At 36.9% G+C, this 14340-nt stretch overlaps 1 protein-coding gene across 1 annotated transcript; it reads left to right on the forward strand.

The window, feature by feature from the left end:
* The first annotated feature begins 13123 nt into the window (after positions 1–13123).
* LOC128559684 (uncharacterized) lies at positions 13124–14125 on the forward strand. The gene is made up of 2 exons (XM_053552017.1): positions 13124–13255; positions 13571–14125. The coding sequence occupies exons 1-2, from the start codon at positions 13124–13126 to the stop codon at positions 14123–14125; spliced, it is 687 nt and encodes a 228-aa protein (XP_053407992.1).
* The last annotated feature ends 215 nt before the right edge of the window (positions 14126–14340 follow it).

Consider the following 14340-nt stretch of genomic DNA (forward strand, 5'->3'; position numbering starts at 1 on the left):
TCAATGATATGTGTATATTCTAGATGCAAATTTATAATTAAAATTCAAAATCTCACAGTTTTGAGAAAGAGAAATTTTAAAATATAATCTTCCATTATATTTCATGTCTTCTATTTAAGCCCGCCGCATTCAGCACTTTTAGTGCTTTGATTAGACTTATTTCATTGTTCATTTTGTAACAAACGATGTCTTATATATTGTTCCAAGTTTCCTGAAAAATTTATTCAGGTCTCTTTGGTAGTTTTAAAGTTATTGCGTAAAGGGGACTGGTAGCATTAGAAAAGTTGTTAAGTGTATACTTATATAAAAAAGAGGAAAGTTTACATTTCGTAGGATAAGCTTGCATATTAGTTTCTGTTTGTGAACAGAAGCACATATGAGCCGCACCATGAGAAAACCAGCATAGTGCATTTGCGACGAGCATGGACCCAGATCGGCCTCTGCATCTGCGCAGTCTGGTCAGGATTCATGCTGTTCGCTAACGGTTTCTCTAATTGCAATAGGCTTTGAAAGCGAACAGCATGGATCCTGACCAGACTGTTTGGATGCGCAGGCTGGTCTGAACCCATGCTGGTCGCAAACGCACTATGTTGGTTTTCTCATGGTGCGGCTCATATTACTAAACAATTCTAAGGTTAACTTAATTAGGATATTCATTATTTAGAATTACAAAAATTATGCTTCTGAAACATGCAAGAACTAACTGTCTGAGAGGTGCCTCAGCCTATTCAATGAACATTCTAATATGCTTTTCTCTGTTAAAACACCCTTACGTTAGAATGACGTCACGTTAACGTGCGGTGACGTCAATGTTTTTGTAGCAAGCAAGAAAGAGCGCTACTATATTTTATCTACTATTTTAAATTAAGGGCATATTAGAATCGAAATAATTTATAGCAAAAACGTGTTTTAACACTATTTATACACTCGGGCGGTAATACGTCGTGCAAATAAATTCACTCGAGTAGCGCCCTCGTGAAATTATTACGCCTGACGTATAACCGCCCATCATGCATAAATAGTGTTAAAGCACTCTTTCGCTATAAATTATTTCTTAAATCCAGTAATGATTACACAAGATAATGTACGGTATAGTCTCACTGTAAGAATGTGTTTTACAGCTTCAGTAGTGTATGTAAATCCAAGTGTATGTTTCATTATAAAATACCTGAGTGAAATATATTGCTTCGACTATCATAAATGCAATGCTTCGTTTTTCAATCATTTTACACTAGAAGTTATGCATTTAAAAAGCTTAACAAATTAAGAATTTCCAAACATTGCAATGGTGTTTTGAATTGATAACTGCCAATCGTTTGCCTATGACCTTTTGATAAATATTACTGCTTTATACTACTTTCAATCTGATATTTCCCTGTAAAATGGTTAACACATTTACAACAATTTCCCGGTCCATTTTATTCTCAAGGACAAAAAATAACGAAAGTTTCAATTTTCTTATTGTGATGAGTTAGTATCCTTCGTGTTTATTAATTTGCTTTCATTTCATTAAATGGTATATAATTCATATTATCTCAGACGTACTTCCAGATTACTCTATGTTTTCATAAACACAAGCTGGAATCATTGAAAATATTCAATTATGAAATTATACAATACCCTTCGAGAAACAAAACATTCTTGTTGAGTTTAACGTCGCATCGACACAGTTATAGGTCATATGACACCTTTCAAGCTTTGATGGTGGAGGAAGACCCCTAGAACCACCGGCCTTCAATAAGCTAGCTGAACATGACGAATTCAACGCCTCGAGTGAGGCTAGAACACACATCGGTGAGGGACAAGACATTCGAAGTCGGCGACATTAACCACTCGACCACGGAGGTCCCGAAACAAGACGTAGATTAAGGAACCTTCATTATTGATACTGTATGTCTTGTTATATATGCTAAGAATAATTGATGAATAATCATTTAAAGAAAATGTATTTATTTACATATTCATATTCATGTCACTGATACCAAACAGTCAAAATTTCCTTTTCCTACGTACTCATTCTCTCTGTCCTTCTGAAACAGACATAAATATAGTTAGATTTGATCTGGTACAAGGTAGAGAACGAGTGACCGTGAATGTAAATAGGTTTTCTTTTAAGAAAAATATGACTTTTTTTATTTTGTTCTAAGTCATCCACTTGTTGAACACAATAATGTAGACAGTGGAACTAAATAAAAAGTTCTATGTTTGCATTTGTAAGGATTGAGCTGATCCAGTGTTAGACTGAGAGAGATTGCGTTATCTCCAAATACAATTTGCCATAAACAAGTTTATTTTTTAAAAGAAATTAACCAAATTAGTTAAGTTTTTAATTTATTGTATACTCTGTTAATTCTTCACTAATTCAGCCAATAAATGGATTTTTTAAACTTCTGTTTATTATAAATTCATGTAAAGTATTTATGGATTGTAGGTTGTTTGGTGTATTAATTTTTATTTGTAAAATGTATAAGTCATTCTAGTTTCGTATTTGTCAAGGCAGCTCTCTTACCTATTAACTCATTTTAGATGTTGTCTATTTACCCCCCGACCATTTGATTTTATGAGACGTTTGCACTAGTTATTTGTAAATCCATTTCAACGAAATGCCATGTCTATACGAGTTATGACATCGAAATATTGACTACCGATTAGCGGTCTTATACATATTATTCTTTCAAAATTACTAATCTCTGACAAATTAAATTCTTTGAGGTTACAAAGTTCAATAGTTTTTAGGAGATAAAAGGTTCCTAGTCACCTAAGCCTACAACGAAGCTTTAGCGAAGAGGATAATTTTTAGGCTCAAGTAAACTTTTCTTCAGAAAATGATTCTTTAATATACTTTTTCAGATTGTGCACTTTGGCGCAGTATTTAAATACACACACACACATACATATAAATATATATATCTAAATAGTGCCTACTTGAAATTAGTATTTTAGTTCCATTGTCTACATTAATGTGCACAAACAGTAAGATATTTTACAAAAGAAAGTGCACAAAGTAATAAACAATAAAATGATAATATATTTGCTTGTCCTACTCCATAGAATTTTTGACCCTAATATACGCATACTTCAACCATATCCGCTGTATCTCATAACCCAGTAAAATGTCTGAAGACGGGAAATTTTTGTTTCCTCTTTTGAATTATTCAACCGTACGTAATTACCTAATTATGATTATAAAGATCCAAAAAGGTTGCAATTTTCCGCAAAGAGCCACGGTATTGGAAACGAACACTCTAATATTGTTCAATAATTACATTTTTCGAAAAACAGAAAAACAGTCGTGTTGAACCTCTATATCTATCATAAAATGACTGTCGAGATTTATATGTCGTGCTTCGTTGTATCGAATGCACCGTTGCAATGAAGATATTGTTGAGCCAGATCGTTCTATCGTCGAGCAACGTGACGTGTATATCAAATAAATTACAGTTTTGATTTGCCTTTCATTTCATGCCAGGCTGGTCATGTCAGTTACTCTAGAACGTTCAAGAACCATGATTTCGCGCAAAAAATTGACTGGCAAAGTGCATTTCATATGTTGTCGGTGGAACATATTTAATAAAACGAAGCAGGAAGCAACAGAATTGCACGGCTAACAAGAGGGCCTAGTGACTATTTAACTATTTATCCCTGAATATATGCACGAAGCACTGCATCATGAATGGTAGTAACTGTTTAAAATGAACTATGGCCAAGGGGACAAGTGCAACAAGTTGTTAACATTTGCGAGACTATCTTACAGTGATGTTCCAGACGATGTTCCTTGAAAATCAACCTAGCGGTTGAGAAGGAGTCATATTAAGTATTTCATTCTATTCTGTTGCTCATCAACCCCTGAACGGGACAAAGTGTCTCCATATAAACAAATCTAAGAGAGTACCATATAGTAATCATACATACAAAACTTGATGAAGGTAAGTGAAGCAAGTGCTTAAAGGCATCTCTATTTTTACCTCCCGCGGTCCCTAAATAGGACTAAGAGTACCGTTGTGAAACAGCAATGGGATGAGGACCTTTTAATGATGCTACATGTCGAGTTTGGTAAAGATGTATCCGCCAGTACATAAGAAGTTGATTAAAGTTATTTCTATATAGTTAGCTCTAGTAGCCCCTTAGAGGAAGCCGGATGCCCACACTTGACAAAGTTTGGGAGAAGACTTTCCAATGATGCTTCAGAACAGTTAAGTTGGCTCTAGCAGCCCCTTAAAGGGAGCCGGGTGCCCGCACTTGTCAACGTTTGGGAACAGAGTTTCAAATGATGCTTCAGACAAGTTTGTGAAGACCTACGAAGTGGTGCATGAGAAGTTGTCGTTGAAAGGTATTTCTATTTATCTTGGCTACTCACATTTGAACAATTTTGGGAGCCAACCTTACAGTGGTGCTACAGACCAAGTTTGGTAATGTACCATCAAGCCGGTCATGAAAAGAAGCTATTAAAATATATTTCTATACTTAGATCTAGCGGCCACAAAAAGGGGGAGACCTTATGATGGTGATGTAGTCCAAATTTGATGAAAGGAAATCAAACCGTCCGTGAGGAGTTGTTTTAAGTTATTTTCAGTTTTAGCTCTAAGGGCCAAGCGCATTGATTTGAACAATTGTAAAGAATTTCCACTTTACAATGACGCTAAACACAAAGTTTGCTGAAGATCTATAAAACGGTTTATGAGAAGAGGTATTTTAAAGTACTTCTAGTTCTAGCAAAAGGGCTTAACGCCACCAGTTGAAATAAAAGTTGGGAGAAGCACTTTTATTCCATCGAGCGGTTCATGAGAAGTCATTCAATTTTTTTTCTATTTTTGTTTTCTCTGGCGAAGTCGAATAATTAAAAAAAACAATGAAAAAGAATCATGACAGTATGCTACTGAACAAGATTGGTGCAATTCAGACCAATTGTTGCAGAGGTGATGTCATCTGAAGAAAAGTATTGTTATAATATGCCAAAGTGTTACTATTTTAGGATGTCAATTTTGCCATCCCCCACCTCAGTTTACATGTAAATCACTCGTTTCATACTTATGAAATAGATTACTCACATCAATTACATGTTAATCTGCATAATTTCTTAGGTTACGCCGAATGCAAGAATAATACATTATACAATGGTGAAATACTGACATAAATAAATAGATTATTTGATTCTGAACATTTGCATATACATACATTCATGAAAGATATGTAATTTTCGTATAATCACGAAAACAAAATACTAACGGGCAGCGCTACAATGTCCGACTTCTTCAGCAAGGCTACCGTTATTACAAATTGCGTAAATATTTTGCTAAATTTTATTATCGTAATTCTGATTTAGTTTTAAAATTCAATAGTAATTTAAAGACACTTCTGCGAGAAGGTATTTCTAAACCTGTTTTTTATGGGGATGTGGTTTACAAACTTCGTAAGATCTTGGGTCACGGTAATTTTCCAAATGTATTTGGAAAGATTATCAAACATTTTATTAAAAGAGGTTACGACCCAACTGTTTTGAGACATACCGCATGTTTAGTGTTCAACCCGTTTACAGTTGGACACTACGCTTCCCTCTTTGATTGCGTCTGACGGAAGAGGGGGAGGACTCTATGATAAGCAGTTTTTAAATCCTACCAAGACTGAACTGTTTTGATATTTTGTCTTCTGGCCTGTTTCGTCGGGCCCTTAAGGGTGTTTCTCTTGTTGCTCTGTCTTCTGAAAAGGCATTGAGTACATACGTTTTTGGTTCTTAAGGTTTGTTTTTTATATATTTATACACGAGCATTTTTTTGTTTTACATGCCATGCCTTTTTGTTTCCATTACGTGTGTAAGAGATTCACCTGGAGGGGATTACTTTTATTTAAACTGTCCCATGTCTTTGGAACATGGTGGGGGTAAGAGTGAGGTTAGGTGCACCATAAACCGGTTTAAGCTCCCAAGTGGTGTTTTTGCAACTGACCGTTCCAAGGCGGTGCCCCACTGTGTTCCTTTGTTTGTTCGTTTCGTCTTATGTGTTGGCTTTGTGTGCGTGTGTGTTGTTCGTTTTGTCCTTATGTGTTGGCTTTGTGTGTGTGTGTGTGTGTGTGTGTGTGTGTGTGTGTGTGTGTGTGTGTTTGGTGCACGCGTCTGCGTGCTGGGGGTTTCGTTTTGAGGAGGCTACGTTTTTGGTGCGTGGCATTCCCTGTTTGATATTTTTCTTTGTTTTTTGTCCAGTAAAGAAAATTGCCGTTCGACAGAAAAACAACAAAAACATGAAAAATACACAACATATCGTAACAATGAATGTTCCTAAGATTAAACATTGTAACAAGAGTAATTTATATTAGTGATGTGACTCCAAAAACACGGAAATGTACGGAAAGTTTATACTTGCTAAAAATCTCAACAACAACTTGTCAAAACAAAAACATCACAGAAAATCAAAGAAATATGCAAAGTTATAATTATTCAAGTGGTGTAACCTAAGAAATTATGCAGATTAACATGTAATTGATGTGAGTAATCTATTTCATAAGTATGAAACGAGTGATTTACATGTAAACTGAGGTGGGGGATGGCAAAATTGACATCCTAAAATAGTAACACTTTGGCATATTATAACAATACTTTTCTTCAGATGACATCACCTCTGCAACAATTGGTCTGAATTGCACCAATCTTGTTCAGTAGCATACTGTCATGATTCTTTTTCATTGTTTTTTTTAATTATTCGACTTCGCCAGAGAAAACAAAAATAGAAAAAATATTGAATGACTTCTCATGAACCGCTCGATGGAATAAAAGTGCTTCTCCCAACTTTTATTTCAACTGGTGGCGTTAAGCCCTTTTGCTAGAACTAGAAGTACTTTAAAATACCTCTTCTCATAAACCGTTTTATAGATCTTCAGCAAACTTTGTGTTTAGCGTCATTGTAAAGTGGAAATTCTTTACAATTGTTCAAATCAATGCGCTTGGCCCTTAGAGCTAAAACTGAAAATAACTTAAAACAACTCCTCACGGACGGTTTGATTTCCTTTCATCAAATTTGGACTACATCACCATCATAAGGTCTCCCCCTTTTTGTGGCCGCTAGATCTAAGTATAGAAATATATTTTAATAGCTTCTTTTCATGACCGGCTTGATGGTACATTACCAAACTTGGTCTGTAGCACCACTGTAAGGTTGGCTCCCAAAATTGTTCAAATGTGAGTAGCCAAGATAAATATAGAAATACCTTTCAACGACAACTTCTCATGCACCACTTCGTAGGTCTTCACGAACTTGTCTGAAGCATCATTTGAAACTCTGTTCCCAAACGTTGACAAGTGCGGGCACCCGGCTCCCTTTAAGGGGCTGCTAGAGCCAACTTAACTGTTCTGAAGCATCATTGGAAAGTCTTCTCCCAAACTTTGTCAAGTGTGGGCATCCGGCTTCCTCTAAGGGGCTACTAGAGCTAACTATATAGAAATAACTTTAATCAACTTCTTATGTACTGGCAGATACATCTTTACCAAACTCGACATGTAGCATCATTAAAAGGTCCTCATCCCATTGCTGTTTCACAACGGTACTCTTAGTCCTATTTAGGGACCGCGGGAGGTAAAAATAGAGATGCCTTTAAGCACTTGCTTCACATACCTTCATCACGTTTTGTCTGTATGATTACTATATGGTACTCTCTTAGATTTGTTTATATGGAGACACTTTGTCCCGTTCAGGGGTTGATGAGCAACAGAATAGAATGAAATACTTAATATGACTCCTTCTCAACCGCTAGGTTGATTTTCAAGGAACATCGTCTGGAACATCACTGTAAGATAGTCTCGCAAATGTTAACAACTTGTTGCACTTGTCCCCTTGGCCATAGTTCATTTTAAACAGTTACTACCATTCATGATGCAGTGCTTCGTGCATATATTCAGGGATAAATAGTTAAATAGTCACTAGGCCCTCTTGTTAGCCGTGCAATTCTGTTGCTTCCTGCTTCGTTTTATTAAATATGTTCCACCGACAACATATGAAATGTACTTTCCAGTCAATTCTTTGCGCGAAATCATGGTTCTTGAACGTTCTAGAGTAACTGACATGACCAGCCTGGCATGAAATGAAAGGCAAATCAAAACTGTAATTTATTTGATATACACGTCACGTTGCTCGACGATGGAACGATCTGGCTCAACAATATCTTCATTGCAATGGTGCATTCGATACAACGAAGCACGACATATAAATCTCGACAGTCATTTTATGATAGATATAGAGGTTCAACACGACTGTTTTTCTGTTTTTCGAAAAATGTAATTATTAAACAATATTAGAGCATTCGTTTCCAATACCGTGGCTCTTTGCGGAAAATTGCAACCTTTTTGGATCTTTATAATCATAATTAGGTAATTACGTACGGTTGAATAATTCAAAAGAGGAAACAAAAATTTCCCGTCTTCAGACATTTTACTGGGTTATGAGATACAGCGGATATGGTTGAAGTATGCGTATATTAGGGCCAAAAATCAAAGGAGTAGGACAAGCAAATATATTATCATTTTATTGTTTATTACTTTGTGCACTTTCTTTTGTAAAATATCTTACTGTTTGTGCACATTAATGTAGACAATGGAACTAAAATACTAATTTCAAGTAGGCACTATTTAGATATATATATTTATATGTATGTGTGTGTGTATTTAAATACTGCGCCAAAGTGCACAATCTGAAAAAGTATATTAAAGAATCATATTCTGAAGAAAAGTTTACTTGAGCCTAAAAATTATCCTCTTCGCTCAAGCTTCGTTGTAGGCTTAGGTGACTAGGAACCTTTTATCTCCTAAAAACTATTGAACTTGGTAACCTCAAAGAATTTAATTTGTCAGAGATTAGTAATTTTGAAAGAATAATATGTATTAGACCGCTAATCGGTAGTCAATATTTCGATGTCATAACTCGTATAGACATGGCATTTCGTTGCAATGGATTTACAAATAACTAGTGCAAACGTCTCATAAAATCAAATGGTCGGGGGGTAAATAGACAACATCTAAAATGAGTTAATAGGTAATAGAGCTGCCTTGACAAATACGATACTAGAATGACTTATACATTTTACAAATAAAAATTAATACACCAAACAACCTACAATCCATAAATACTTTACATGAATTTATAATAAACAGAAGTTTAAAAAATCCATTTATTGGCTGAATTAGTGAAAAATTAACAGAGTATACAATGAATTTAAAACTTAACTAATTTGGTTAATTTCTTTTAAAAAATAAACTTGTTTATGGCAAATTGTATTTGGAGATAACGCAATCTCTCTCAGTCTAACACTGGATCAGCTCAATCCTTAGAAGGCAAACATAGAAGTTTTTATTTAGTTCCACTGTCTACATTATTATGTTCAACAAGTGGATGATTCAGAACAAAATAAAAAAGTCATATTTTTCTTAAAAGAAAACCTATTTACATTCACGGTCACTCGTTCTCTACCTTGTACCAGATCAAATCTAACCATATTTATGCCTGTTTCAGAAGGACAGAGAGAATGAGTACGTAGGAAAAGGAAATTTTGACTGTTTGGTATCAGTGACATGAATATGAATATGTAAATAAATACATTTTCTTTAAATGATTATTCATCAATTATTCTTAGCATATATAACAAGACATACAGTATCAATAATGAAGGTTCCTTAATCTACGTCTTGTTTCGGGACCTCCGTGGTCGAGTGGTTAATGTCGCCGACTTCGAATGTCTTGTCCCTCACCGATGTGTGTTCTAGCCTCACTCGGGGCGTTGAATTCGTCATGTTCAGCTGGCTTATTGAAGGCCGGTTGTTCTAGGGGTCTTCCTCCACCATCAAAGCTTGAAAGGTGCCATATGACCTATAACTGTGTCGATGCGACGTTAAACCCAACAAGAATGTCTTGTTTCTCGAAGGGTATTGTATTATTTTATTATTGAATATTTTCAATGATTCCAGCTTGTGTTTATGAAAACGTAGAGTAATCTGGAAGCAAGTCTGAGATAATATGAATTATATACCATTTAATGAAATGAAAGCAAATTAATAAACACGAAGGATACTAACTCATCACAATAAGAAAATTGAAACTTTCGTTATTTTTTGTCCTTGAGAATAAAATGGACCGGGAAATTGTTGTAAATGTGTTAACCATTTTACAGGGAAATATCAGATTGAAAGTAGTATAAAGCAGTAATATTTATCAGAAGGTTATAGGCAAACGATTGGCAGTTATTAATTCAAAACACCATTGCAATGTTTGGAAATTCTTAATTTGTTAAACTTTTAAAATGCATAACTTCTAGTGTAAAATGACTGAAAAACGAAGCATTGCATTTATGATAGTCGAAGTAATATATTTCACTCAGGTATTTTATAATGAAACATACACTTGGATTTACATACACAACTGAAGCTGTAAAACACATTCTTACAGTGAGACTATACCGTACATTATCTTGTGTAATCATTACTGGATTAAAGAAATAATTTATAGCGAAAGAGTGCTTTAACACTATTTATGCACGATGGGCGGTTATACGTCAGGCGTAATAATTTCACGAGGGCGCTGCTCGACTGAATTTATTTGCACGACGTATTACCGCCCGAGTGTATAAATAGTGTTAAAACACGTTTTTGCTCTAAATTATTTCGATTCTAATAAGCCCTTAATTTAAAATAGTAGATAAAATATAGTAGCGCTCTTTCTTGCTCGCTACAAAAACAAGTCCGGTAATACAAATGGTACTATATTAGGTGTCGAATGTGAATTTCTGATAGACAATGGCTCTACTGTCACAATACTATCTGAAAGAAAATTCAATGAAATTCAAATTGACAAACGGCCCACACTAGAATCTTTTCCAAATCCTGTACATGATGCTAGTGGCGGAACAATCCGTACAACTGGTAAAAAAGACACATCTATTGAACTTCACGACCATTCTTTTACCCAAACTGTGTTAATTTGTGATATAGGTCAGGATGCAATAATTGGACAGGATTTCCTTTTGGCCTATGCTTATGAAGTAAATTAATAGGAAGGTCATATTACCACAGAATATAACAAGATCAAAATTTGGATTGGCAGTGAGAAATCCATTTCGTGTAGAGTGCTTGTTCGTAGAACAATAGTTGTTCCAGCCAATTCCGCGATTTGGTTACCTGTTGACATTGATCAATGTGAAAAGTTAACAGAGTATGGACTCACTGAACCAACTAAACTTACCATAGATAATGCTGCCATAGTACCTGGTGTTGTACAGATGGTTAACAATGACATTCATGTTAACTTCGTGAATTGTTCGAGTGATGATATTACTTTGCACTCTAAGCAAGCTGTGGGACAATGTGAACCTTATATTAACAAGGGAGCAAGCATTATCAGAAATGTAAGCACAGAATCCAAAAGTAATGAGCAGATCAAACGGGAATTACCCGAACTTTTAAAAGACTTATTAGAGAGAAGTTCTAAAAATATTTCTGCAGAAGAATCTGAACAACTCAAAGATCTCCTTATTGATTACCAAGCAGTATTTGCAAAATCCTCTAATGATCTTGGTAAAACTGATAGAGTTCAACATCGCATACACACGGGTATCGCACTGCCGGTCCGACAACCTCCACAAAGACAGCAAATGGCTAAACGCGATGCTGAACGAGCAGAAATACAAAGCATGTTAGAGAGAGGTGTCATAGAGGAATCAAACAGTCCGTGGAGCTCGCCAGTTGTTGTAGTGACCAAAAAGGACGGAAGTGTCAGATTTTTTGTCGATTACAGGGTTTTGAATAGTTTGACGGTAAAAGATGCATATCCAATCCCTAGAGTGGATGAATGTCTGGACTCGTTAGCCTATTCGAAATATTACAGTTCGATGGACTTGTCGTCAGAATTCTGGCAGGTGGGAATGGCTCCCGAAGACCGACAAAAGACAGCGTTCAGTACATGCCTAGGTCTATTCCAGTGGACTGTCATGCCCTTTGGTCCAGCAAACTCGCCGTCGACCTTCCAAAGACTGATGGAAGAAGTACTTAGAGGCCTACAGTGGATTGAACTGCTGTTATACATGGATGATATCATTTCCCCAAGCAATAGCGTTTCAGAGGGATTACGGAGATTCCGCAATATTTTTGATCGCCTCCTTGATGCAAATCTGAAATTAAAACCATCCAAATGCGCCTTATTTCAGACCGAGACGAAATTTCTGGGTCATGTTGTCGCTGAAGAAGGGGTGGCCACTGACCCTGATAAAATCTCTGCAGTAAAGGATTGGCCTCAACCCACATCAGCGAAACAAATGCGAAGTTTCCTTGGCCTATGCTCATATTACCACCGATACGTTTCTGGATTCGCGGGTATTGCACGCCCCCTACATAAGTTGTGCGAGAAGGGTGCAAAATTCACTTGGACTTCTGAAGCAGAGTCAGCATTTCTTCAACTGAAACAGGCATTGACAAGCGCTCCTGTTCTCGCATATCCACTACCTGATATTGGGTTCATTCTTGACACAGATGGTAGCGATAAATGCGTGGGTGCAGTATTGTCGCAGAAACAGGGTGACCATGAAAAGGTCATAGCATACATGAGCAAATCACTAAGCAAACACGAACAATCCTACTGTACTACGCGGAAAGACCTATTGGCAGTAGTAACAGCATTGCAAACTTTCCATTCGTATATTTATGGCCAGAAGACACTGCTACGGATTGACAATGCGGCAGTGAGTTGGATAAAGCAGGACAGATAGCACGATGGGTCCAAGAACTTGAGATATACGACTTGACAGTTGTCCACCGTGCCGGTGTGAAGCATTCAAATGCTGACGCCTTACCAAGAAGACCCTGTAAAGTGTGTGTGAGACAAGAACGCTTAAGTGAGCCTGAGAGAGATGTTGATGATGAATGTGATCCCTCGTATTTGCAATACATACATGTGCATGAGGACTCTTAAAAAACCAAAGAACAGGTTGTTGGAGAGTGTGTAAGAATGACCCAACCTGGAACTAGCGGTCCCGACAGATCCTACTTGGAAGACTGACCCAGAAAGCTTGCGACAAGCACAGAGTTCTGACCCAGATATAGCTCCACTAATATAGCTCCACTTTTGCATGCCAAGGTGAACAATGCCGATATACCTAAATGGGATGTAGTATCCAGTGGAACAACAGTCTTGAAAACATTGTGGCGTATGATCGACTGCAAATAGGTGGTGGACTTCTACACCGCAATTACTTTGAAACCGATACAGGTGTGGAAAGAGCACTGCTTTTAGTACATTCCAGTAAACGTGAAAGTCTGCTTCACTATTTTCACGATATACCTTCGTGAGCACATCTAGGATCCGACAAGATGATATATAAGCTGAAACAATCGTTCTACTGGCCGAGTATGAAGGACGCTGTGTCTAAATACTGCTCAACCTGTGATGAATGTGTCGCAAGGAAGACAACTGCTAATGTGAAAGCTCCGCTACAATAGTTTCGTGTCGTTGCACCAATGGAAAAGTTAGCATTGGACATATTTGGTCCGTTGCCCGTTTCTTAATCGAAACATAAGTATATACTTGTGGTTGTTGACTGCTTTAAGAAATGGACAGAGGCTTACGCAATTCCGGACCAGGAATCACAGACTATTGTGAAGGTATTAGTAAACGAGTTTATATGTCGGTTCGGGACTCCAATGCAAATACTTACAGATCAGGGTACAAACTTTACGTCTACTCTTTTCAAGGAAATTTGTGAATTTCTTCACACTGATAAGGTCCAAACCAGTAGTATGCGTCATATGGCAAATGGGATCGCTGAGAGATTTATGAGAACACCACAGACAATGTTAACAATGTATTGTGAAGATAACCAGAGAACCTTGGACGTGTACCTACCACAACATCTCATGAGTTACAGGGCATCCACTCATCCGAGTATTGGCATCTGTCCAAATATGATGGTCCTGGGACATAATGTGGTCATGCCAATCGAAGCTGTAGTCGGAAAACCAGAAGATCAAGAAACAACAGACGTCCCTGCTTATGTAGAGAAACTTCAAGATGCTCTGGCCAACGTCCATGAGCATGCTAGAAAATGTCTGCGTAAACCGCAGAGTATCAGAAAAGACACTATGACCTTAGGCCAAAGAAAATGACAATGAGGGAAGGACAGCCAGTTTGGCTCTACAATCCAAATCGACGTGTTGGTGTTTGTACAAAACTAACTTCAAAATGGAAAGGTCCATATATCGTAGTCAAGCGGCTTGATGACGTTACATATCAAGTCCAGATGTCACCAAAGATGAAGCCAAAAGTATACCATGTCGACCGCCTCCTTCCATAACATGGTCGAAATCCTCCAAAGTGGAAA

The sequence above is a fragment of the Mercenaria mercenaria genome, chromosome 9 (assembly GCF_021730395.1).
Source record: "Mercenaria mercenaria strain notata chromosome 9, MADL_Memer_1, whole genome shotgun sequence".
NCBI lineage: Eukaryota > Metazoa > Mollusca > Bivalvia > Venerida > Veneridae > Mercenaria > Mercenaria mercenaria.